The sequence below is a fragment of the Corapipo altera genome, unplaced genomic scaffold (assembly GCF_003945725.1).
Source record: "Corapipo altera isolate COAL_440 unplaced genomic scaffold, ASM394572v1 0, whole genome shotgun sequence".
Taxonomy (NCBI): domain Eukaryota; kingdom Metazoa; phylum Chordata; class Aves; order Passeriformes; family Pipridae; genus Corapipo; species Corapipo altera.
Genome location: NW_020884872.1, coordinates 18390392 through 18417878, shown reverse-complemented (window position 1 = coordinate 18417878; position 27487 = coordinate 18390392). Strand labels below are relative to the sequence as shown.

The 27487-nt window shown below is 37.9% G+C and overlaps 1 protein-coding gene across 6 annotated transcripts in view; it reads left to right on the top strand.

The window, feature by feature from the left end:
* The window catches only part of FRMPD4 (FERM and PDZ domain containing 4), a 299234-nt gene that overhangs the window by 259731 nt on the left and 12016 nt on the right, over positions 1-27487 (top strand). For all 6 annotated transcript variants that reach the window (XM_027639238.1, XM_027639254.1, XM_027639273.1 and 3 more), the window contains 7 exons: positions 8756-8801; positions 17581-17685; positions 18562-18669; positions 21712-21843; positions 23786-23905; positions 24646-24782; positions 26024-26150. In XM_027639238.1, coding sequence (XP_027495039.1) covers positions 8756-8801; positions 17581-17685; positions 18562-18669; positions 21712-21843; positions 23786-23905; positions 24646-24782; positions 26024-26150 — 775 coding nt within the window. The remainder of the gene's footprint in view (positions 1-8755; positions 8802-17580; positions 17686-18561; positions 18670-21711; positions 21844-23785; positions 23906-24645; positions 24783-26023; positions 26151-27487) is intronic.

The following is a 27487-nucleotide window of genomic DNA, read 5'->3' as shown; positions in this document are numbered from 1 at the left end:
GTGTCAGCAAAACCAGACATTAAAAATAAACCATTAGAAGACAGAATTTATTTTCTAAGTGAAAATTTACATTGTGTCTCTTTGAAAGAAAAAAAAAAGGAAGCCAACAAGGCTTCATTATGTGAATATTAGAATTACACTTACTCCCTGAAACATCTTTTTCAATTGCTAGATCATATTGTTAATCTCTCTTTTACACTGAGATAAGTGAATGGAATAACACCAATTTCCAGAGTTTGGAAAGTTGCCTCATCATTTCCTTCAGTCTTTAAGCTTTATTATTTTGTCTGTTTCCACACTTGAAATAAAAACTCAAGTGAATATGTGACTGCATCAAGATGTCTAAACAACTGCTGGAAATTCAGTAGTGCATAAGAAAGCTTCTTGTAATCTAATTCAGATAATATAGAGGAATATATGGGACCCGTACAGAAAAGTACTTGAGGTGTTGTAGTCCTTTCTTTCTCCCTGGTAAGTGAACTGTGAATTCAGTTTGACCATCCGGATGTATTTACAAAAATTTAGAAATTGTTCTAGAAAATAGAAGAATGTTGTAATGACATTTAGCATTTTTCAAATTAAATTTTGTATGCCCGTGAATACTACTGTAGTGAAATCATAATGGCTCCATTTTTGAAGGCTGAAGATAAAAAATGATGGAGCAATTGGAATAGGTTTCATAACCATTGCTGGGTCTGTGGTGGCTGCATCAGAGAATTGGTTCATGCCACTGTTTCAAAGTATAATCTGTCATGTCAGCATTGGGTTGGATTTTGAGGAGTGGTTAGGAATTAACATGTTGTGCAATTTGTTCTGCAGCCTTTGTGTTTCAGTACAGTCCAAGTTCCTGGATGTCCCATATAAGAATGTTAGCGCAAAAGATGAGTGATCCCAAAGTGATTGCATTGGTTTAACTTACCTGAGCGGGGTAGTGCTCAGTGTGGGCAGTGGGCAGCTGTTGTGGGCCTGTCAGATTTTGTGTATGGACAGCTGCAGAATGGGAAAACAGAATTGCACTCATGTCCTGGTTTCAGCCAGGACAGAGTTAATTTTTTGCAAGAGGGGGCAGAACCTGGAGCTGTGTGGGTGTGTCTGTCTTATTCTATATCACCTCACATCATTACTGGGGGTTGGAAGTGAGGGACTGGCTTTTCTGAAGAAGGTGGGTATAGTTTGCAGTTGGGGGAAAGTGTGCCAAGGGGAGGGTCTGTCTGCCATTGTTTTTCATTGTCCTGGGCTTGATGAGCATTTTACCTGTATATCACCTCTCTTTGTACACTTTTGTGATTAGTATTGTTGCTGTTACTGTTCGTTTTCTTATCTCATTGCTGTTTCCAGTAAATTGTTGTTATCTTAACCCATAATCTTTGCATTTTGTGTTTCTAGATGGAGGCAGGGAGGAATTGAGTGCTGGTGGGGTTTTGGTGAGAGCACTAAATTTGAGAACAACTTAGCTCACGTAGAAACTGTCTGAAAGGGCTTGCAGAAAATGCCCATGAAAATACCATTTAAAAGTCATTTCAGTCTGATGGAAGGAGTGTAGTGTGACAAATAAAGAAGAGAAATTTTCAAGGGAGTACAACTGACCTTTCCGTGGTGAGATCAACCTCTTCGGTAAATATTTTACTTTGATAGTATTGAATAATAGCTTCATAGCACCATTTCTAAAGATGTGTCATCAATAGACATCTTGAGACTGGCTTATATTACATTTTGTTCATTACACTTTGAAAATTAACTTTTCCTCAGAGCTTTTGAGACTTTGGCAGTTAATGATAGGAAAACTAGCACTGAAACATTGGCCTGGATGAGTGACCTGAGAGACCAATATTATCCCATTTTATCTGTCTTTGATCCTTTAAAACTAATGTGCAGAAAGTCTAATTAGAAGAAGACAGCTGAACAATTAATTAATAGGGAAGTAAGCACTACATTTTTTCCTTGGCTGTATGGCATCTTCATGCAGCATGAAGTAATTAATGCTGTGATGGTGCAGCAGTGGCATGCTCATAGTTGACTTGATGAAAGTCTCAGTCCATCAGATATAAACACATGCTCATCTGGCTCTTGTGAGTTTTTTTATGCTGGCCAAAATGAGCAAATACTGATTATGTTGGATCAGACAACTCCAGTATTTGTACCTTCTAATACATCCTCTATTCCATCTTGAAGTTCCATCACCCCAAGTGATCTCAGGAACCGAATGAGGCTGTCATAGATTTGTGTAAGTAGGCAAATGGTTGTCTAAGGAAGGTGCCTCAGTCAATGTTGAGTTTTCTGCATATTGTTGATATTAAGAAGTGCACTCAAACTGATTGAAGGCCAGTGTAGTAAGGAGCAGGTAACATTGCTCATCAGTTAGATATCAGTGTAATGCTGCTGTTGCTATTCAAGTAGTTTTGCTCTTGTACACTTTTGTACAGCATGTACAAGTATTAACTGTTTGACCAACATTTTGGTAACTCAAAGGTAATGCAAAGTAATAGCCTTAACTATAAAGGTAGTACTCTAAAGTTGAGAATATAAGCAACTGGACAACTCTGAGTATTTGTTTAGAGGAGGGTTATGTTGATGAGTTAAATACAGGTCTTCATATAGCACTAAAATACCAAGAAGGACAACTTTATAGGGCTTACCTTGTCACAGTGCTAATAAAGGAGAAAACAGACTGAATTTGGTACATGTGAAAGCTTGACAGATGGACAGCCTTAGAGAATGGGAGGCTTTTTTATTCTCAAAGCCTTTATTTGCAGAGATATCTGCAGTGGCATCTCCTGCATGAAAGCCCACCAGTATGTCACGGCCCTGATCTGAAGGGACCACTTCTTTCAGAGGAAGCAAGCATAATTCAGCCTGCAGACACATTCTCTCCTCAACCCCTTGTGGAGACTACCAACAAAGGTTCCAATTAGTGTGAGCTGCAGACTGTGACAATTTTAAAGACTGACTTTCACACTATGCCAGACCTTTAAAATAAGGAAGAACATTTATACAAAACACAATTTGCTTTGACAGAAATTTTCAGTATGCTATTATTGAAGTTATTTATGTTGGAATCAGAGCATCTTTTCACTCATCTGTGTTTCTGCTGCTGTTTGATTCTGCAGTGCTGTAATAATCCCATGCTTATCTTGTTTTATACTTTATGTGGCAGTGGTCATTTCAAACATCCATTACTTGCATAGTTTTTAGGGCTCAGACATTCAAGCAGGAATCTTGCAAAATTCCCAGGTTATTGCTTTTGCTGCTGCAAGCCCTCACATACTCGATGGCAAACTTAAATTTTAAGGACCTTGTAAAGCAGCAGGCTATGCAAATTAAGCTGCAGGATTTGGGAGTTCACAAGTTGAATTTTCTTGGACGTCAAGAGTATTTCACTGCATTGACAACTAGGCTAAGGACAGGTAATACCATTAACATCAGTAGACAGAGCAGCCACAGGTTTTCAAATGTGATTGTGTTCTTTCTGCCTTCTGATACTAAGGATTACAATGTACCCTCTCTATCTCCAAAAATAACACCTGAACTCCATGATCTTTGTGTTCTGTGCTCTGTCATCCCCCCCAAAAAAAACCATCATCCAAGCTGACGCTCCCTTTCATCTCTTAAGTTGTTCCTCATATGTCTGAACCCAAAGCTTGGCACTATGGCCTCATGTCCCCATCTTCTATATCTATATGCCATGTACTCTTTCCCCTCCTCCCCAAAGTGGGACCCCAGATCTCACTTCTGTGGTGGCCTACCTTATTTCATGAGCCTATTGCTACACTTCGTGCCTGCTGCACTCCTGCAGCTGTCTTCTGAGGTGGAGTTGGGGATGTAATGCCATGTGTAGCATACCCTGCCTTGCCTGCATAGCGTGATGTCAGGAACTCTCATCTCTAGCTGTGTACAGGATCTTCAGAGAGACTACAGAGGTCAGTGCAGCCAACTGGACAAGCAGAGACTGAAATCCCACTGACACTCTTCAAGCAGTTTGTTGTGCCAGGTATTGGCAACTCCTTGAGAAAGGATAATTTTCTGTGTTCCCCTAAAAATTGTCTGGAAAATATCCTCCTCCTAGGCTTGGAGAGGTCTGATGCTTCACCTGCTGCTAAAACAGTGATTATCCATGGGTAGATGTAACCAAGAGGACAAAAGCGATTTGCCCACAGCAGCATAGCTTCCAGCATGGTGTAGTCTGTTGTACTTGTTAGTTTGTGTGTGTGTGTGTGCTGTGTGATAACAGCTGAGAATGAGGAAACTCTGGGTTAAGATGTGTCTACTCGGTACCACCAAAGTCCTACCAGATGTCTCCAGCCCTGGAAATAAATCTACATGGATCTCTAGGGAAAACTGTTCTTTTCCACAGGAAAAGAAGCCTGGAGAAATGAAATTTGTACCTTCCCCAGGTGAAGATAAATACTCTAGAACAGGTTTTATGTAAAAATGTATATATAGAGCTCAAATCAAAATGATCCTTAGTTGGAACTAGATGATTTTAAGGTCCTTTCAAACCCAAAATTTCTATGATTCTGTAATTCATTCTATGAAGTAATTAGAAATGTGATACAATAGAGTGACTTTGCAAAATCTTTGTTCATTATTCCTGCATTAATCTTCATAATATTGAAAGACATTCAAACATTGAATGATTTTTCTCTAGCCTAGATTTTAGAATTTGAAGATAATTTCCACAGCTCTGAATAGGGCATTTGAAGTAACCTGTTACATTTTGTAGTTAGTTTTTGACCCACTGATTTCCATTTCCTTACTTCAAAAATGTAGTGCGAAACATACTGCAGGTCATGGCATCAAACTCCACAATTGCAAAATTCAGACCTTTCTCATTAATAGTGAGAACCAAGTGAAACAGATGATCCTAAAATAGCAGAGAACAAAGCATTTAAAAACGATTTTCAGAATTTGATGTTCATTGTAAGTGAAACAGAGCTTAATTATAGTTAAGAGAAAGATCTTTCTGAATTGCATTCCCTGTATATCATATTATTATTTATTACATATCAATTCTTAAATTGTAATTGAGAGAAATCGAGTACTCCTCTTGTAAAACTGCTAAAAGCTTTTAAATTAGCATAAAAAATAATTTTTCATTCTCCCTTCTTAAGGGCAATATATGCATACTTTCTCTTTATTCATTTGCTATATTTGCTGTAGGATGCATACAAAGAACAGACCCACTTACTCCATTTGTCTCAGCCACTGGGATTACCCCACGTCCCTTGCTCTTCCTCTCTTCCAGCTCACGAGAAGCAGAAGAGAGACAGTGATTTCCAGCCTCAAGTTCACAGATAAAGTCAATGGCTCGCGTTGTAGCTGAATCTTAACGCCTCATGTAGCTCCAGATGCATGATACTTAGTAATACAACTTTAACCTTTATAATTCGACATAATTTGATTCTCAAACCATCTATATTCTCTCCTTGTTACAGCCTAGGTAGTTGTAAGGAGTAGAGAGAACAGACAAATATAATCACCATGTGGGACACAGAGAAGGACAGAGAGATGAATCACAAATTCCCATCAGAGTTTTCAGATTTTAGCCGCCTTCTCACTGTCTGATTGTAATGTCAGGAAATGAAAAAAATGTGATGATATTTTACTGTTAGCTGGTCAGATGACAGAGCACCCAAAAAGTCCTCAGCTTCTTGTCCAAGCTTGGAGTTGCAGATTTTTTGTCTTGAGTGACTCTAAAAGAGTGACTAGATTTAAGATAGAAATAATTAGGCAGTTGTTAAGTGAGTATGAAAGATAATAAAATAACTATAATATATATATATTTTAAAAAAGATTCAATTGCATTTTAGAGGAGAAAAGACATTTCAGGAGGAAATTAAGACTGCAATTGGGTTTTTTTAGCCTTTACCACTAGGTTTCAGAAGTTGTTTAAAAGAAGTAGCTCACATTCAGGAATGGTAACATACCTAGTTTATGTAATCCATACTGTCTGTATGTTCTGCTGTCATGTAGACATGCCTATGTCACGTACATTTAAGCTACAAAACTCACAGATCACATGGTCAGTGATTCCATTGCTTTTTCATTATTGTGACATTTACAGTACATGGTACAATTGACTATCTCCAGTACTGTGCAAGATTTATAATATAGATTTATAGGATTTGCTAACCATACTGGAAGTAGAAAAGATGTGCTGTCCTGTGGAGTTTTGTCATCATTAGTTGAGAAAGTTTTAAAACGAGTGGGGAAGTCGTGACCCAGTACTGCAGATCAAAAAACTGCTAATTAAATATTTATTTCTTCTGTAACTGTGCTGTGTTTTGCCTGTAGCATGACTTTTATAGAAAATGTTTACTCTATTGATGAGGGATCTGTATGTAGTGCTTGACACCAACTTTATGTATGTGTAACATTCACGTGTCCTGATACTCCAAAGGGCCTTATAGCCTCAAATGTTGAATGAATGGTCCAGGGTCTAGCATCCTTCCAATGCAAGTGATTATCCTGTAGGAAAGTCTTGTCCACAAAATATATTCTTTTCACCTTTCATTAAAAAAAAAGCATTTGTTAATCTAGAATGAATCTTGCCTACACTGGGCACCTGGACAGGTTTAATCTAAGAATAATGAAGAGCTGTAAAACATTTTCAGGAGAAGCTGCTTTTCATTTTTTAAGGCAACTTTCTAAGGTAGCTGGACTACAGGAGGCAGAGGTGGTGGTAATCTTATGCTGTGTGAGAAGCATAAATTAGTGGGTCGAAAGTAATTGAAAAGGTCATTTGGGCATGGTGTAGTTATCCCAGGGCTGCAGTTCGTCCCATAACTAACTGTGGGCCTTTTGTCTACTTTTATTCCTAGGTTAATATAGCAGTCACAGTTGGATAGATGTGGATAGCATAGGTGCAGTTGTGAGATTCTTGAAATAAATTGCATTTCCTATCATGCATTTTTAGATTCCCAAAAAATGTGGTGGGTAGAATGGCAATAAAGTAGACAGTAGACTGTTGTTACCCAAAACAGAAAGAGCGTTACTTTTTTTTTAAGCTATAAACTCTTAGAGAAAAAACAATGCAGAATTATAAAGAATAATTGTGAATATTTCCAAAACTTTAGCTTGCGGACCTTAAAATTGAACTATAAATTTTCAGAATTATGAACACTGTATATGAAACCTGTTTCATGATTGAATAAATAATGTCTAGAATTTAACTTTGGAACATCCTTTATTGAAATGAAAAATAATTGTGGGAAATTCCTGAAAGTAGTTGTAATTATATCTCAAGGGGACAAAATTATGCTGTTTTGTGGCAGAACATATAATGTTCACCACATATAGCTCCTCATTAATTTTTTTTAACTTTCTAAATTACTTTTATTTCAGTTGTTCCAGAGCCAGACAGGCAGCCAAAACCATCAGTCTCACCTTTTGAAAAGTCTGTCTATAATCTTTTAGTGTAATGCTACAAATATCTAATAAGACAAGTAAAAATTGAAGCTTAGCAAATTTTTTCTTTAGGCAGGGGATATTTGGTGAGACCTTGTCCCTTGCATGACTGATGGCTTTGACGAAAGTTGAATTTGCTATCCCTGTTGGTATTCAGTGATATGTTGGCTTCATCAACATATCACTGGCCTTCCAGACCAGGTTCTGACTGGGCCTTCTGTCTCCCCTCTATTTTCTTTGCTTTTTGGCTTTTTAATTTGCATATCAGAGATGTGAATATGCATATAAGGTGACACTGTATAATACCAATACAGTGTGATTTTTTTAGTTAATTCTGCTGAACAGGTCAGACATTCCAAATCAGTTTCATGTCAGTTAGCCAGGCAATAAGTCACATAACCAATTCGTGTTTGAAAGTAGTAGAATCAACAGAAATTCAATTCCATCTCAACAAAATGGCAACTGACTTTTTCTTAGCTGATATTGCCCTCAGGAGCCATCTGACCAACAAGGTAATTCAAAAGATACTGACTCATATTGGCTTTTCTTCCATCTTCTTCCACTTTATCTTTACTTTTCCCCACTTATCCGCCACCCCCAAGTACCCACCAGTAGTAAAAATATACATGTGCCATTTGTCTAGATCTCTTGATCATATCAAGATTCCTAATAATTTCTTCTCTTTATCCTATAAATCAGTTGAGCTTTTTTAGAGCTGCTCATATGTTTTCCATTTACTAATTTCATCCTAAGGAGGAGCTCTTTAAATTGAAAGAAAAACCTTTCCTTAGCAATCTTGTAAAAATGTAAAAATTCTAATGGGGGTATTCAGCGAACATTAGTCCTTTTCCACCCATTTAAAAAGGTGAGCTAGAGAAGAAATGGGGACTAAATTTTGTCCACATTTTTGTTTTGAAAAAAACACTACTGTCTCTTCAAATAGATTTGGCTTTAGGCATACAAGAGCTAGATGGTATAAAAAGTGACTTGGATTTGTAAATTAGGTGAAAGAAATTTGTAGTCTGTAGATACTGAACTAATATGATTATATCAAAGGTTATTTCATTCTTGCTAGAGACAACCATTATTGCAGCATGAAGGTCTCTGATGAAGCAAAAAGTTTGTAGCATAGACTGTAAAGTCAATTCGATTTTCTAGATTGGAAGAAACTTATTTCTTAATATCCATTATTATTTTGGTCTATTATTAATCTCTGGAATTCTCTACTATGTCATTGTAATAAACATTTTGCCATATTACTGCAGTTTTTTCCATTAAAAAGAAAAGCTGGTTATCTGTAGTGAATAAAAGTATGAATCTTTACTTGATTTTACTTTTTTTCTTTTTATAGAAGCTGCAAAGAATCAATCCTCCTTACTGTTGTTCAACCTTACCCTGTAAGTATTGTCAGTGTTTTCTGAATTAGTTTCCTAGCAACATATCACCTTCTTTTTCTGCCTATATTCTGTCCATGTCTCTACCTTATCTGTGCAATAAAAAGAAATAAGTGCAATAAGGGCTGTATCTCTTAAAGGTGATGTTTAAGACAGTGTTACCGTGTCCTGCACTCAAAGGCTGTATTAGTAAGTTAAATAACAGTAGTTTCTTTAAACTCATACCAGGGAAATCAATAGAGCAGGATGCTGAGTTTTGCTTCAGTTTCTGATTTGTTGCGGCTTCTGGGTTTTTCTTGGTTCTGCCTTGGTCCCACAGAGTTATGCTGCTGTAACAAACCAGCTGTACCCTGTGTGAGGGAGGGCTCTGTCTGCATCTCCAGTGCAGAAGTTGTGGAGGTGAGGGGAGAGAAGAGACAGACAGGCATTTGTGTGAGATTGGCTTGAAGGGACTGGGACAAACTGCAGCCCACTTTGGAGCTGGTTTATGTGACGTGCCTCTGTGGTTTGTGGGAGTGGATTCGTGGCCTGTCAGCTCAAACCCATCTCCCATTAGAAAAGGAGAGAAGCCAAGCCAGGGGAGGAAGCACATACGTCTTTTGCCATACATCCATGCACAGCCATGTATATGTTGTGGGCTGCTGAGGGGCTTCAGTCATGCATCAGGAGATTCAGATTCAGCAGGTCCATTCAGCTACCTGTTGGCTAACCTGATAAACAGTAGTTTTTATTAGCAAGGAATAATTGCAGCCTTTTCACCCAAGAATAGGAGATGGATTTGGCACAAAGATGTGAAAACAAGTTTATCTGATGAAGCTACCAAAATGTACATCTTGCTAATGCAACTTAGCCAGTGCTGTGTGCCTTTGTACTAGTCATTAGCCTTTCTGGTTAGTTTTGAGGTGACCATGTAGTTCTGCTGGTCCTGCACCCTTTCTAGAAGCCAGTCTGCACTGCAACTAATTAATGGGGAAAAAGCATGCATTCCGCAGCAAAACCAGGCAGGGGCTGCCACTCTGCTGTAAGGCTACTGTCGGGAAGGTGAGCTGGGATCTGATCAACATCAGCCACCTTAAATGAAAATGCAGACATGGTCTTATTAACTGCCTTTAAAACTTGCTGGTTTACAGTCAGTGGTTTCGATCACAGTGAACATATATATTATATGGGGGAAAAGAGATCCTCACCTGCTTTTCTTTTTTATGCATGTTTCAACCATTGACAGACTTCATTCTTTTCTTTAAATGTCAGGTGAAGAAAGGGCATATGCTTTAGTGCAGCTATGTGTAGTCCTTTAAAGTGGACAGTAAAGTGTGGTGTTACATGTCTATGGCGTGCTGTGTCCTGTTATCACTACACTGCTGGTCTGAGAGCAAGGCTGTATGTACTGAATGTAAGGGAAGCTAAAACCCAAATAAACTGTGCACTCTATGTTCAATGGAAGACATTACAGCACAAGTACAGTGCTGCTCCAGCCTTTAACCTGGAGAAGAAGGAAAGTCATGACTGGTATCTTCACCAAGGGCAAGTCCTGCCTAACTAACTTAGTGGCTTTCTGTGATGGAGTGACTACATCAGTGAACAAGATAAAGCCTTTTACACAGTCGCACACAATATCCTTCTCCAAAAATTGGTGAGAGATTTGATTCGTGGACTGTTAGGTGGATAAGGAATTGGTTGGATGGTAGCATCCAGAGGGTAGTGGTCAATGGCTCAGAGTCTCAGTGGACATTGGTGGCAAGTAGTGTTCCTCACAGGTCCGTGTTGGGACCAGTGTTATATAATATCTTCATTAGTGACATAGACAAAGTGCATCCTCAGCAGATTTGCAGATGACACCAAGCTGAATAGTGTGGTTGACACTCCTGAAGGATGGTATGCCATCCGGAGGGACCTGGACAACCTTGAGAAGTGGGCCCATGGGAATCTCCTGAGGTTTAACAAGACCAAGTGCAAGATGCTACACCTAAGTTAGGGCAATTCCTGGTATCAGTACAGGCTGGGGGATGAACGCATCAAGAGTAGCCCTGCTGAGAAGGACTTGGGGGTGCTAGTGGATGAGAGGCTGGATGTGAGCTGGCAGCATGTGCTTGTAGCCCAGAAAGCCAAATATATCCTGGCTTCATCAAAAGCAGTGTGGCAAGCAGGGTGAGGGAGGTGATTCTGCCGTGCTCCTCTCTGGTGAGACACCACCTGGAGTACTGTATCCAGTTCTGGGGTACTCAGCACCCCAGCACCAAAAGGACATGGACCTGTTGGAGTGAGTCCAGAGGAGGGACACCAAGATGATTAGAGGGATGGAACACCTCTCCTATAAGGAAAGACTGACAGAATTGGGATTGTTCAGCCTAGAGAAGAGAAGGCTTTGGAGCAACTTAATTGCAGCCTTCCAGTACCAAGAAAGATGGAGAGACATTTTACTAGGGCATGTAATGACAGAACAAGGGGGAATGGCTTCAAACCAAAAGAAAGTAGGTTTAGATTAGATATTAGGAGAAGTTCTTCACTTTGAGGATGATGAGGTACTGGCACAGGTTGTGCAGAGAAGTTATGGATACCCCATCCCTGGAGGTGTTCAGGGCCAGGTTGGATGGAGCTCTGAGCAACCTGGTCTAGTTAAAGGTGTCCCTGTCCATGGCAGAGTGATTGGAACTAGATGGTCTTTATGGTCTCTTCCATTGTGTGATTCTATAATTCTGTGATTGTATGATTCCCAGCTCTTTGGGTCCAAGCTCTGTGTGAGGCCTGACAAGGCAGAATCTGCTCCTCTCATTATGTAGCACCAAAAACTAAAAAATAACTGAATTTCCTCTAGATGTCACTGAGCTAAGGATGGCACTGAAACACTTTACTGTCCAGTCAGCCATTTGGACTGATGTGCCCATTTTATGCATATATTTGTGTTGTTCCACTCTGGTATGTCTGTCAGAGTCACCCAGCTCTACCTTAACAGACAAAGAACTCTTGTATTTGGGGAGGTTGGACATTTTATCTCATGTAGGCATGAAGATTGTCTCCCCAAGAATGTACACAGAGCAGTTAGAAAATGAGATTGGTGTATGCATATTGATGCTAACTTTGATTGACCCATTTTTTCCCCAGAGTCTGGATACTTCAGTGGAATGAGCTAGTTGGGAGAGCCTCAACCACAGTATTGTTGCACCCTGCACATCTCATCTGTTTGTGCAGTATTATTTTACCTCCCTACCTGTCTAAACCAGTGTTTTATTGATTCGTAGCGTCCTTCCCTTACCACTTTTCACTCCTAGTTTTTCTGCAGTGAAAACAAAGGTGTGCATAGGGATGTGGAGCAGTTGGGATGCTGCCAGTGTGTGCAGCCGGATTTGGGCCTTGAAGCAATGCAAGTTTGTGCAAAGCTTGGGATGCAAAGTCTCCTGGGTATTCCTGACTCATCTCGAACATCTGGTCCACGCTGGTCCTCATGCTGCCACAACATTGCTGTCAGTAGTGCTTGAGCCTATTGGGTCGCATCCCTTTCAGCTCTGAAGTCCTGGGTGTTGCTGCACTCCAACTGTGTACCTGTCCTGGTCTTCTGCACAGGGGGTCCTCTGACAAATACAGTTTGTCTTACAGTTTGGAAACAATATGTCTTCAAAAATTACAATGTATTTTTCCCATCTCTTTAATATTGCCTCCTCTATGTTTCCTTTTACTATTTTGCCAATAAAACAGGAATGATGGAGTAGAAACCAGACAAAGGAAAAGTAAGAACTTTTAAGTAAAGACTGAATTTTTTCCCCATTCTTGGCAGGAATACGTCTTTACAAACATTTCGTCAATCTCTCTTCTTGATGGTGATTTTCCTTCTACCATTGCATGAAAAATATCTACCCAGATGAATTATAAGAGTGCTGTTTCTTAAATGTTCTTATTAGCGCTATTTAGAGTGTGTTTTGGTTTTGCATTCAGCTAAACATGCTTTGAGATTGCGGGTGAAAATAGACATGATCTAGATTTATAGCACTCTGTAGTTCACTCAGTACTCTTTGAAAGCTTTCGCAGATCATTTTTGCTTACATGCATTGTTTTGTTTAATGCTGAAACTCATTAAAATTTCATTTTAATTATGACCAAACCAAAGCATTAGGCCATCTTTTTCTTTCCATCAATCTACAAATCTCTGCTGGGTTCTTATCACCATTGTTTATAAGAAGGTCACTGAGCAGTTGAAGCAGCTCAAAGTTTAGATTTCTGGCAGTGTAGCATTTGATTATAATTTCTGACCATTTTATTCTGTGAATGAACTATCATTCTGACTGTTGCCTTATTAAGTTTTAAGCATTACTCAAATCAAATAACTTGCCTATTTGATATCTCTTCAGATTTTATGTGCAGAGATCATTTGATAGCTTGCTTTCATGATTAATCTCTTAAGCTCCTTGGATGAAGTCCAGAACCAGCGGAGATTTATGGCAATTTTGCTGTGCTTTAAATTCTGCAACGGGAAAAAGATAGGATCTTTTTCTGTTTTGAAAGACATGCTTATATGTCTGAGACAGAACCTTTGCAGAAAAACTACAATAAATAACATTTATGGATCATAATGATTGTGGCAACAATCTTACTGAGAGTCTATGGGACTAATGATCAGACTATGATTGCTATCTAAAAATGGTAAAATATAAGTAATGAAAATAGTAAAATACAATTGTCTATGATAGATCGTTGGGTTTTAAGAGAAAACCTAGATCTGATCACTAATTCAGCAATTAAATTTGTGCCAAGAGTTTAACAAATAAATACTCCTGATGATGATCTGTCAGTGCCATGTGGTTATAAAAAATTACTGTTTGATAAAACTTCTCTGTTTTATATCTTCCATGTCCCTACCTGCTCTTCTGCAATGCTCTTGTGAGCCAATGTAGTTGTTTCAGCCTCATTCAGAGCTATGAATTACCATATTTAGATTGCCTTTGGGCATTATGTCCTTTTTCATTTAATAAATTTAATTCTTCCTCTTATTCACATTTTATTTGCTTCTTAAATTTTGGCTTATATAATTGCTGTTAGAAGTGGACCAAAAAGTCAACACATTTTTGCAGTCCTGCATTTTTTTTCCTTATTTCCTGGCAAACGTATTTTATATTAAACTAATTACTATTTTTGAGTAACAAGATTAAAAGTTATTGTATATCTACACTCTGTGTCTATTTAAAAACTACATTTTCTGTAGTTTTAAATGTAGTATTTCTGATTTTGATACTTACTATCACAGAGCAGGTTTTCTTTTCACCTTGTGACTATCCTATAGTGCTATAATTTTACTTCTTTGTGGTAGCTCAGTACTACACTGTGCTCTTCTAAATACTAAATCCTTCTTTTTCTTGAGCATGAATAAAGATTTTGTTGTTGCAGCGCTTCTACTGGCAAGAGCACTCAAAGGGGCTTTTTCAGCAAATAAAAAACACTTCCCTTAGACCCTCCCCCAAATTTTAGTCTACCTGCAAAAGTGCACAAAGTACTAGATGTTGTTATTGTCATCAGAAAAGTTTCTCACAAAATGTAGGATTTTTTTTCTAAGATCTGTCGAAAAATGACCTGCTATAATGCTACTGACAAAAATAGTATCTAATTTTGAGGAGTCCAGAAAATTAGAAAATCACATTTTGTAGAAAGTCTCCTCTTGTTATAGCAATCTTAGCAATCTCTTGTGTTTTGACCCTGCTGATGGGATGCCCATTTATTGCAGTCCATAGTAACCAGGATTCAAAGTAGGGTCTTGATCTTCACTGGCATTTCCTTCAGGCAAATCTCTGCACAATGCTTCATTTTTCTTGTTAGCAGTTTCTCTACTGTTTAAATGATTAGCTGATTTTTTTTTCCTGAATTCTGTGTAAACAAGTAAAAATTATTTAAAATCCTGATAACTTTGAGCTTTTAATAGGAAACAGTGCTTAGGTCACACAGAGTGTAGTTTGAAGGTTTTTGAATTATTTTGACTCCTTGTTAAAAAGAGTGCCCTCGTTTTGCAAAAGTCACTCAAATTAAGCTGTTTTTATCTGTGACATTGCAAATACTTTACTTGCAGTGATAAATGTTCCGCATTAGTGTAAACACCTCCTGCTTAAGGTCATTAACTGAGGATAATGGCTTCCATTTGGCTAAAAGACAGAGCATTAGAAACAAATGAACCTGACACTCTGAAAATCATTAATTGATAACATTCTTCTACAAACCTAAAGACATTAAAATAGAATAGAGCAGCATATCATCTTGCTGAGGCTTTGTTAGACAAACAAGTTTCGACAATCAAACCCGACTGTTTTCCTAGGTATTTGCTGCATTCTTTGGAAATCCTTCTTTTCTCAAAGAGAAAACTTCAAGTGTGAAGTTGATGCAGAGGTAGAAACAATGAGATTGTGCAATTAAATGCAAAATCTGTGCTATTACTCAAACTTTTAACCAGCAGAGAACGTTCCCCTAAATGCGTAGCGCAGCTGTTTTAGTTTTTCTTACACCCCTGGTTTATAGTTTGAAGCCTTTTGGAAAGCAATCTGCTTCCAAGCTCACCCAGAGTGTCTGGCAAAGGGCCAGAGTCCTGCCCATATTGCTGCAGGAGAAGTGGAAATGGAAGGAAGCCCCATTTTTTATGATAGACCATGGTGTGCTCCCATGGCTGTGCAATATATACATTAAACTCCATGTTCTGAAGGAGCTCTTGGGAACTCACATATGTTCAAATCTTTCAGTTGTCTTTGACTCCCCTATTGCATTTTTGCAATAGCATAATTTAAGTATTTATGCCCCCTACAAGTGACTTTTGAGGTTGTAGAGAGGAAAAGAGAGGTTGTAGAGAGCAACAGACACATAGCAGTTTGCCAGATTTACTGTATGGGAATAACCTTGCCGGAATCCGGAGAGCATTTGGCAGTCTGCCTATTAAGAGTGGCCAGACTGGTGACTCATCTGCAATAAGAGCAAACAACTGTACAAAGCTTCTTCCAGCAAGAAAATTAAGTGAAAGCAACTCTTTCCCCTGTGTCCTTGCAAGGGAAAGCTGGTAACCTGGTCCTATAGCAAGCTGCCCTGTGGCAGTGGGAAACAACAGGTTGCAGTCCATCACTTGGTGCCATGACCATCCCCCTTCCACACTGCAGAGGGGGAATACATGGAGAGGAGGGAAATTAGAGAAGACATCTGTAGAGTTGTTATATTAGTCATGGTTGTATACTATGTCATTCTAGGAATCAGCTCTAGAGTACAAGAGGTAAGCTGCTTCAGCCATTTCCTTGTTGTCCCCTCTTGCTGCAGAAGTCAACAGGGTCCTCCACCCTGAGATACTGACCTTTTTCTTTTTTTTTTCTTTTTTTTTTTAACTTACTTTGGTTTTGGTGGTTGTTTCAGATCTCCAGGAATTATTGCATGTTTCTGATATTTCCTAGGAGAACGTACCATCGTTTGTTCCTTGTTCACTGGTTGATACTGAGCCTATGGTTAATAGTTACCATGTTCTCAATGTGATAATAAATCAGAGGCATAGAGAAATGAGCTTGAGACTTCTTCCAGCTAGTTACTAAATACAAGGCCTCTGCATCAAAAGAAAATAACTTTTTTAACAGTTTCAGCAGAGATCAGAGACAACAAGAGCATGTGACCTTGAACTAGTCCATCACTCCTGCAGATTGTTAGTTCAGGCAAAATTTGAGCGATAGCGACAAGACTTCCTGTGTTTACAGGGACTGCTGTTGTGCTGCATTGGTCATCACCAGTGATGCCTGCCCTTATTTCTCCCAAGCAAACCAGCATGAGTTAGTCTTGTCATTATCCAAAACTAGTCAGGCCACTCCTAAGGAGTTAGAGGAAGATTATGAAAACCTTAATTCATATTTTACTGGAAAATAAAGGATCAAAGCCTGGCCTGAAGGAGACTAGTGATTTTCAGCCAAAGCCAGAATTTCTTCTGTTGCCCATTATCAAGGTTATGGAGTTAGGCAATGCTGTGTTTGTAGCTGACCTGATTGACTATGAATATTTAATTTGTTACTAAAAAGAGTTGTTATCTAAACTCCACAAATGGAGCGACTCTTTTCTTCCAAGGGCTGAACACTTCATCACAGGAGAATCTATTGTATAATATAGTAGATGAAAGTCAAGCAGGTCCAAGAAGAAAATTAGGAATGCTTCTAGACTTCTAACCCATGAAGCCCTACAAAGTGTCTGACCTATTGAAGGCAAGCCTTGCACAGGGTGTGTTAAGGGGATACCTTCAGGGGAAGCCTGCTGGCCTGCAAGGTGCCTCTTGGTGCTTTTCACTTGTGTTTTGAAATGGACTAATACAGTGAGATGCCACTATATTTGGAGAGGTCTCAGACACTTTTTTTTTGGCAAAATAATGTGTATATCTATCTAGTGGATCACAGATTATCAAAAATTTTCCGTTCTGTGTTTGATGAAGGGTTGCTGGTAGGTCACTGGTCAGTGAACATTCTTGCAGACAAGTTTTGCTGACAGCAGTCATTGTAGAAGCACTACAAGGAATTTGTGTGTACACTGAGAGCCCTCCTCATCACTCCAGTCTGACAGTAGGATAACTTGCAGTAACTGCAGTATGCATTGGTGATTCCTTATGTGTATGTACATATGTATTATCCAAGGATGCATTATGGTTTGACTGTATTTCTCTTCTGCAGTGAACATCATGCAAAACAGTGCAGTATACATGGAGTTCCCAGTGTGTGAGAAACAGTCAATAACTGAAAAAGGAAAGAAAGATTTTAATTTGAAATTATATGATATATCTTGTCATCATCTTTTCTTCCAGTCTCCTAAATCAGCTTTTATTAGTGCTGCAAAAAAGGCAAGATTGAAGTCCAATCCTGTCAAAGTGCGCTTCTCAGAAGAAGTAATTATCAATGGCCAGGTGTCGGTGAGTATTTAGCTATTTAGCCTCAGAAAGGACTGAGCATTTCATCCAAAGGTATGGCTCATAACTGGAAAGGGAGGGAATTATATGGTAGAAATAACAGTGATAGACTTGCAAGGAAAGGGGTTTTTTTGTTTCTAAAGTTTTCCAAAGACCTTTTTTTAAGTCCATTGGGCCCATAACTTTGTGAAAAATTTGTCTCTTAAAATAAAATTAAAATGCTAGTGAATGCATTTTATCGTGATAGTGCATATGCATCTGTCTTTATAGTCTTGATAGTGCTTGCTTGTTGTTTGTTATTTGTTTGTTTTTTCAGACCAGTTTTGTATCACTAAAACCCCTAAGCTCAAGAGAAGTACCATGTTAGGAAAACATTACCTTACAGACTTCTTTAAAACCTGTTTTATCTACTTGAACTTGTTGTTTCCAACACTTAGGCAAAGTCAGCCTCCCTTTGAGAGGCCCTGAACTCCTCCTTAAACATGAACTCCCAGATAATTCTCATAATTTCCTAGAGCATCATTCCACTCTGATATCTTATGCAACTCTCTAATTCATTTTTCTGTTTTATTAAAAATGTTTCAATTTCAGAGATAACTTTCATTGTCAGAGAGATAGTATATAGGGAAAGACAATACTACAAGCCAGACATCAAATGTATGTGAAAGTTTTTATTTTTCCAGACACAGACTTATAGAGGGCAGCTGTAATGAGCATGCCTAGACCCTTGGAGAACAGTGATATTTCTGCATTCAGTCTGGGCCAACACCTTCCTTTTCAGTTGTTTCCTTTCCATCTGATTTATGTACTTCTCTATAGAACAGTGTTTAGGTTTCCCTTGTTGCGTGTTGTAATCTGATTCACTAATTTGCTTGACAGGAAACAGTTAAGGACAACTCGCTTCTTTTCATGCCAAATGTTCTAAAGGTGTATCTTGAAAATGGACAAACCAAATCTTTCCGTTTTGACTGCAGCACTTCAATAAAGGTAGGCTGGATATACCTTGGTATGAGACCTTCAGTAATTATCATTTACTTGGAATGCTTTAAGAACAATGGTGTGCTCAGTTGGGGCTAAAGTCGTAGTTCAGAAATAATGAGGATTTGGTTTGTTTTTCTGCTGCTAAAAATATATTTATTTTCAATGAAGAAGGAGTGATGATTGTAATGTGCCTGGAGAACAATTAATATTGCGTAGTCCTATCGTTTGATACGCTGCCAAACACAAGCATGATTTGTCAGCAAAAGTCAGGAGCTGAGAAGATTAAGATGTTGGTTGCTAATTGAATATCATCTAGCTTATCATCCAGTGAAATTAGGATGGGATATTGTAGGCTTATGTCAGTGATGAATTGCTCACTTCAGTGTAATGCACTTTATACTTTCCATAACGCATTTCACATACAGAAATTAAAAAGTGAAACCCTGGCACACAACTGAGGCTGCTAGGGAGTGTCTGTGACACTGTTCAATGTAGGTTCCCAAATCAGAGGTATCATCAGTGTCTGTGAGAGCCTTGGAGTAGTGTAGTAAGCAACACGACTAGAGCTGTTGGGCATGCTGCTAGTCTCCTAAGCCTTACTGTTTGGGTAAACTAGTTTTAACACAGATTGGTTACCAAATCTAGTTCACTGCATGGAGTGTGCATGGTTGGGAGACCGAGACATGAGAGATGCATGAGTGGGAATGATCAGTGGAGACTGAGGATGCAATTCTCAGCTACATTGTCAGCTTTTGCTAGTTTAAAGGGATTTTAAAACTATACATATTTGAAGAAAGGCTGCCTTTGTGCTCACTATGATACAGCAACATGCTCAATCAATTAGAATAGCAAAGAGAGTGATTTGCTAAGGTAGACAAGAGGAAATTCACTCCACTATGATGGTAAAACAGATACTGAAGTCACACTTAAAAATGCAATATTTGTTAATAGTTCATATATATACCTTAGGCGTAAGTTAAGTGCAGGTAATGGATACAAGCCTCCACTCTACATCCATGGGATACTGAATTTCTTCAGTCCATCTGAGAATTTGTTCAGGTGAAGAAATAGGAGGCATGATCCATGTAGATAATGAAGTCTCATACCTTTCTAAGGCCCATAAGCTGACTTTCCAGTATTTTCTGTTATGAACACAAAGACAACCAACCTGTTCCAGGATGTTTTGACCCTGAAGATCAGTCTTTAGCCATCACATTGCATTAGTAGTTCTGTCATGGATGTGTCATTTACTGTAAGACTGTATGTCAAATCTGAAGTCATTTGCACAGGTACCCATGTGGGCTCAGCTATGTAGCTGTATTGATGTTGTAAACCTGCTCTGACCTTAGTCATTTTGACTATTTGTAGGAATAATATCCTTTGCATCTAATTCAGGCAATTATATATTTTGAGGCCTTGCATGTGTGTGTATGGGTGGGTGTGGATTGTTGCTTCTTTGCTTAACTGAGGTGAAGTAGACATGCCCCAGTCAAGTCAAGGTAAATGCAGTTTTTTTCCATGCCTAGCAGGCCAGTAGTACACTACTTATTAAGGAGGGTGCAAGCAACACCTAACCTGCAGTTCTCACTTTCCTTATTGCTGGAAGGTAGCACCTGGGCTGATTCTTAAGTTACTGGATGAGAGGATATCTAGCAAAAAAATTTGGTACACTAATTCAGCACTATGTGCCTTTACTTCATATTTTAAAAGGTTCAAGACAGCTAGTGGAAAACAGTGCCATTATTACTCCCTCTTAAAAGGTTACATTTAATATTATGCTTCTTCATGTTACTGTTATGCCCCTTGTCTTTATAGCATAGTTTAGGAGTATAAATAAAAGTAGATTTAATGTGTAAGCAATAAATTCCCCACTAGTCAGAATAGTATAATATTAGGTTCCATTATTTAGAGTGACTGCTTGCAATTCACTAATACTCTCATATTCTTTACATTGTACAAAGTTGTCCCATCCTCCCACATACATTTTTTTGTCCTTCCACCAACTTGGTCTTGATTTTCCATAAGCACACTGTAATTGATTAATTAATCTTCCTCAATTATGTTAAAACTCTTGGATTACAATTCGTCATGATCTCCTTGGTTAAGTCCTATCCATCTGGATACTTACGTGTATCTAAAATTTTTTTTTTGAGGGATAGAACTGTTTTGATCTTGTCACCAACATAATGTGAAACTATTTCTAAGTGATGCGTTATTATGTATTTCTTCTTCCTACAGCATTCACTAAAGCAAAAGATACCTTGTCAGATGATATTAATAATCTGCATAGATTTACAAAGTGTTATATGAAAGTAAAGTAGGGATTATTTGAGTGGTTTTGTGAAGAGGTTTGTTTAGCTGTTATTTTAGAAACAGTCATTCTCAAGTTAACTACCCTAAGGCATAATCCACTGTGAAAGAAAACTAATCGGAAGTCTCTAAAATTGGGGGTTTGTACTATAAATGGATATGGTCTATCAATTTACAACTATTGTTCTGCACAGGTATCATCATCATTGACTTTTCTGTGAGCATTTAAAACTAAAGAAGTGGACTTAAAAACCTTGTCATAAGAACAAATAAAGACCATTAATTTTTTTTTTTTTTTTTTTTTTTTTTGGTTTTTTTGAACATATAAGTTTGGTTTGTACTCCTTGATGGCCTTGCCCCAATGAAGTGAAGAGACTAGTGGCAAGATCATCTCTCCTCTGCTAATGTTTTTTATTTTCAGGGGGAGAGAGGGATACGATTTAAAGGCCACACCAATATAATCTGCATATTAAACCACAGAGAATGTTGTCCATTCAGAGCAATCCCATATATATACTTTTCACGTTCATGTCTGGTACCATCTTGGGGATGTTTGATTGTAAAGGTGCTGACTTTTCACTGGGTGAACAGGTGTGATGTCCTGTACACTTGTACAGAACAGGCATGAAGCCTGGGCTTCCACTCTGTGCAGGTACATGCAGGGTCAGGGGCACTGAATAACTCAGTCCCAAGCATTTTGTGAATTTAAGTACATTTTATGAATCCTTTGTTAATTAGGATGTCATCTTAACACTCCAAGAAAAACTTTCCATCAAGTGTATTGAACACTTTTCCCTGATGCTGGAGCAGAGGGTTGAAGGATCTGGAACAAAACTCCTTTTGCTACATGAACAGGAGACTCTAACTCAGGTTTGTGTAATGCTATGTGAAAACAGATATTAATGAAATGGATTAATCAGTAAATTATCCATCTTTTTCGTTACTCAATTGAGTTATCAACAAGATTTATAGTTTGATCCTGTCTATCAAACAGCAACAGTATATTTAAATGTGGTTGTAAGAATCAGGTTCTCACAGGAAACAAATATTTTTTCTGTTACAAACGTCATATTTCATTGCTTCATTGGGCCATTCGGAAGTATTATGAAGTTCTGAGAACCACAGTCTGCCCAAATTTCTTTAAAAACCTTATTTTGATCTTTGGTTCCAGTCTGATTATACAGATCTGTATCTGGGTGACAGAGAATAATGTTCCTCTTTCTGAGGAAGTCGGGTTTGTCTCATTTACACAGTAATACCTTATGTCTCTTCAGTGATGATGAATTGTGACCCAGAAAACAGTGGTGTGACTTTCTTCTTTAGATCAGGGAGGTGTGACTAAAGGTGAAGTTGCTTCATAGTTACCAGCGGAGTACACTGATTTTAGCTGCTTATCATTTTGCCAAATTGTTAAGACTGAAATTTTCCCTTGTATTTCTGAGTTCTAGGAAGACATTAGCATATTTTTAATTTCAAATAAATTTGAAAAAGAAAAAAAAAGTAGAAATGGATTCTTAGATTAAATGGGGCAAAATATTGAAATTACAGGATCTCCTTGATCCTATAGCTAGAATCCATGTAATGGTGTGATGGAGCTTAGTTTGCAGCTAACAGTCTTTCTAGCATTTTCTAATCTTTAAGCACTTGCTTTTGCCATGTTAACATTCTTTTCTTGTGGATATAAGCTACCCAATGATTGCACAATATCCAAAAGTACTCAATACCGGCTGTCCTGGCCTAGCTCACTCCTTTGAAGTAATTGGTAAAATTCTCATTGAAATCAGAAGGATCAGAATAAACCAACTCAGCGAGCTTTCAAAACTCCCATCCTGAGCTTTTATTTATATATACAGAGTATGTCTAGATGCTTAGGAACGAGGTCAGAGACAATGAGATAAATACACCTTTTGAAAATTGTTAGGGCAAGACAGAGAATTCATTGGGTATTTTTAAAAGTATAGTTTTATAAAGCAAAGCTGTAGGCTATAAAGTACCCTAACTCTCTAACTGCATTAGCCTAATTGAATAAGTTAGATAAACTGCATTAATTGTGGGGGTATCTTCTTTGAAGTTCCTATAAAATCAGCAAAATACTTTAATTTGGCATTATGATGTTGCTGCTGACCATGACTTACAATGGTGTTATTGGATTGTTACCCTTTCATGCAGTTTTTCATTAGCTGTGTGGTGGTCTCCTGTGAATATACCCAGAACAGAGTGTTAGATTTTTAACAAAGTTTTGCTGACCAACAAGCAAAGCGGTCTTTGTAATTTTTTAGTGTATTGGGTCTCAGTCAGAAGTCATGAAGTATATCTCTCAATCCAGGAAAAAGACCAAATTTCTTGCAAATTCCCTAATGGGTTAAAATAAGCAAGAGGAAGCGAGGAAAGTATTCAAACTGGGCCTTACCTGTGTTCTCAGGCAGTCTAAGAAATAAAATGTGACTTCTCCCCAAAAACCTTCTCATTTTAGTCCTGCTGAAGCTCAACTCAGTTTGTATTTCACTTGGATGGTTTTCATTAAGGTCTTTTTCTCTGTCCTTTCACTCTGGTTTTGAGTGAATTCTGTTGCTTTGAGGATAAGTTGTATCATGCAGTCATGCCTATACAAGTCTAAAAGTCTTTCCAAAAGATTATAAATATGATGTTTTTAGGTGAAGAACTTAGTAGCCCATGGCAGAGCTGTTTGATAGATAGAATTATTTTTCTTGCTACCACATGGCTCTGAAGCAAGGTCACATTGCCTGAGACTACAGAGCATGTGGCTAAACCAGGGTTGCCAACCTCTAATATTTTTATTGCACTATCCTAGGTGACCCAAAGGCCAAGCTCGCACAAGATGAGATGTCTTTTCAGGATTAGCTTTGTCCCAAAGGATCCCATTGATCTTTTAAGAAGAGATCCAGTTGCTTTTGAATATCTCTATGTACAGGTAAGTGAAAGTACAGCCATTGTTAATGTAAAGGAGAATAAAGAAATGGACTTATTGTATATATAAATTTACATCTTCACATAGAAAGTGTGGCTGCCATAAATCCTGGCTTTGTTTTCTGCTGCATAAAGCCAATGAATGCACTTGGGGAATGTGCAAATCTTTATCATCTGCAAAGTCCCCTTTCTTCATAAGTCTCTTCAAACAGTAATGCTTTGATATCTTTCCAAAGTATATTTGGCTTTAGAAAAGAGTGAAGCTGAATTAATTGCTAATACTTATTTATGGTATTGTAATATCAGACAGAAATGATGTCTGAAAAGGAACTTCCAGTAAGATGGATGGGAAAACTGATGCACAAGCAATGACGTTCTCCTGAGTATCTCACCGGGTAGAATCCTGCTATCCTGAGTCCAGATGCACTCTTTGTGATGCAGGATTACTCTTCTCCCCAGGAAGGATGAAGAGAGCTAAGGTCAAAATACTCATGCCTTCTGCTCTCCGGAAAAAGTACTGGTATTCTTCCTAAGTACCCATGTCGTGGTGAGCATCTGACACATCTGAGAGCAACAGTCCTACCTTCAGCATGGTCCTGCTTCTGGGTTTGGAGTTACTCTACATGCAATGTTAATGAAAAAAAAACCCCAAACCGAAAACAGCAACAACAAAAAAAGCCCAAATAATTTATTTTTAGTGCAAGATTTTTTAACTTCATGCTCCCTCTACTGGTTTTTTGTCAGAGCTGTAACGATGTGGTTCAGGAAAGATTTGGACCAGAACTGAAATATGACATTGCCCTGCGGTTGGCTGCATTACAAATGTATATTGCAACTGTGACCACCAAGCAAACTCAGAAAATTTCCCTCAAATACATAGAGTAAGTTGAGAATGCTGTGTATCCTTAAAAAGTGAAACATTAGTAGTAACTAGTAGATTCTTTAAGGTTGTTTCTTTAATATGTCTGTATGCATGCACCAATTTTAGGTTTATTCTTTGTCACTGAAATTGATTAAAGTGTGTTAAGAGCAGCATATATGGTCCTTTTGGTGCATTTACCTTTTGGTCATCTGTTTAGGCATATGAAGTAACCTATACATGTAAATAAATAGCTTATAAATGTAAGTAAGATTAACTCATTTGCTTTCAGTGATTGAAGATCTAAGTTTATATGGTCTGAATCCTAAGGTTTTAGTAGAGATTATTATAGTAAAATTCAGATAATGGCTTGATTCAGAAGACAGTAGGGTCATAGATTCCATTGTGTAATATTTCTTCAATGCAAAAGTATCCCAGCAGGAACCTGTCTTATGTTAGACAACATGTATATGTATCTACAAAGAAAAAGAAAAATCCAGAGTGCAAATGCGTACATCTGCTTGGAGTAAAAAAACAACAAAGCAGCAAAAAAACTGCAACAAAATCCATAACAAAATAAAAAACCAAACCCTAAAACTTTTGTTACTATTGCATAGTTTATTTACAGAATAAAAGTAACTGTTACACACTCAGTCTTGTAGAGTTTATCCACCGTATTGAAGATCATGTTATATTCTATCCTATCAATGAATCAGCAAAAATAATTACTTAGAAGTGAGAAGCCAGTCTTCTATCAAAAGGGGTGCTTCAAGCAGAAAAAAAATTGGTAAAAGGAGGAAGACTGTTTTTGAGAGAGACCCTCTCCCCCTCGCCAAAAAGAAGTATAAGTGATAAAGAAAATGACTCTCTGGTTTGCATGTTCTGAAGGAAGCCTCAAAAATAAAATTACATCTGACATTACCTTGTAAATTATCTGCTGTTTTAATTCTGTAATGGTGCTTGCCTATATAATTAAGTGGTGTTTAACATAGACTTTAAACATCAAACTTAAACATTTTTTCTGAATGGCACGATTGAAGAGGTGGGAGGGATAAAAGAGAGATTATTTATCATTTTAAAACATCTTTTTCATAATAAATACATCGTTTGAGTCTAGAAAAATAATACATTATTGCAGAACTCTGTACTTGATCAACTCTCCTTCTGTTTTTAAGTGATCGTTCACTTGACATCATAGTCACCAGTCTTTAGATAAATAATCATCACAGAAATGTGAAATTAAATATATTCCTTTTATTGCAGAAAAGAATGGGGATTAGAGACTTTTCTTCCATCTGCTGTGCTGCAAAGCATGAAAGAAAAGAACATAAAGAAAGCACTTTCCCATCTTGTCAAAGCAAATCAAAACCTAGTTCCTCCAGGAAAAAAGGTATTAAATTTGCATCTTAATGGAAAATATGTTTTAAAGAAGAGAAAGGGTTGCGTATATGAGAAACATTTAAGGCTAATCCGTCGGAGAAACACCTAGTCATTATATTTTCAGAGATTTAACTTCGGGTGCTCGTACAACATAGCCAAGAACAATTATATATAATCAATTATGCCCCAACTGAACTATCTTCTTATCTTGAGAATGACAGAGAACTGGTTATTAATACATCATGTATGATAAAGATATATATTTTTAAAAATTAATTTAGTGCTTTCTATGAATAGCAGACTCGTTAGGAAAGTTATTGTTCTCTCTATGATGCTCTCATCTGAATTACATTAACCTATGTGCTGGACATAAATGTTTTTCAGATTGTTTTCTGTTACACTATAGAGAGGGACTTTTTGCTGGCCGAGATCTCACTGGATAGATGATGGTCCTTACAGTAAATGACCCTCTTTACTGTTGTAAAATGCTTTTCTTAGCACTAAGCTTTCAGTTCAGCTGGAAAAAACATGGAGAAGACAGTATCTCTGAGAAATATCTTTGTTACGTGCATACAACTAAGTCTGCTCTTAGACACAGAAATGAGGTTTCTTAATGCAGGTCGTCTAGTCTGTCTTTGTAGTCAATGGAGAGAAACAGGCACTTCGAGGGAGCGATTCATCCCATCCCACATTAGGAACCAAAAATAGGTCAGATTAGTTGTGTCCTAGAAATGCTTATTTCTCTTCATGGACTGTGAAAAGAATCTAAGAGTGACTAGTTGAGACATAAAATGATTTGAATCCTGCTTCATGACACTTTTTTTCTGAACCAAAATCTTCAAAATAGCTGGTGCCTGAGCTGAGGTTCATTGCAGTCAGCAGAAATCCTTCTTGGAGGTTTCAGATCACATCATGACTGAACATAGCTCTACATGTTTGACCTGCGAAGCTCAGGAAGAAAGGCCACCTCTCTGAAGCACTGCATGTTTCCTATACTGCTGAAACTAAAGCTAAATTATGCCAATTATTTATTATTTATTCTGGTAGAGTAAATTTGGGTTCATTTTGGAAACCATCACTGCTGGAGACCTTGCAGGTGTAAGGTATGCCTTACAGTGGCATACAGTATCAGTTATTGGTTAGGAGAGATATTGCAACAGTCCCTTCCTGCAGCAAGCAGTCTTTCTGGGTTTGCTTCACTTTTTTTTTTTATTTGACCTTTGGAAATATATTGTTTCCGATCTGCTTTTTTTTTACCAGGTAGGTCTCATAAACAAAGCATCTGAACTCATCTGAGCATCTGAGACCTTCTGTCTCACTTGTAGGTACTAACACAGGAACTGATTT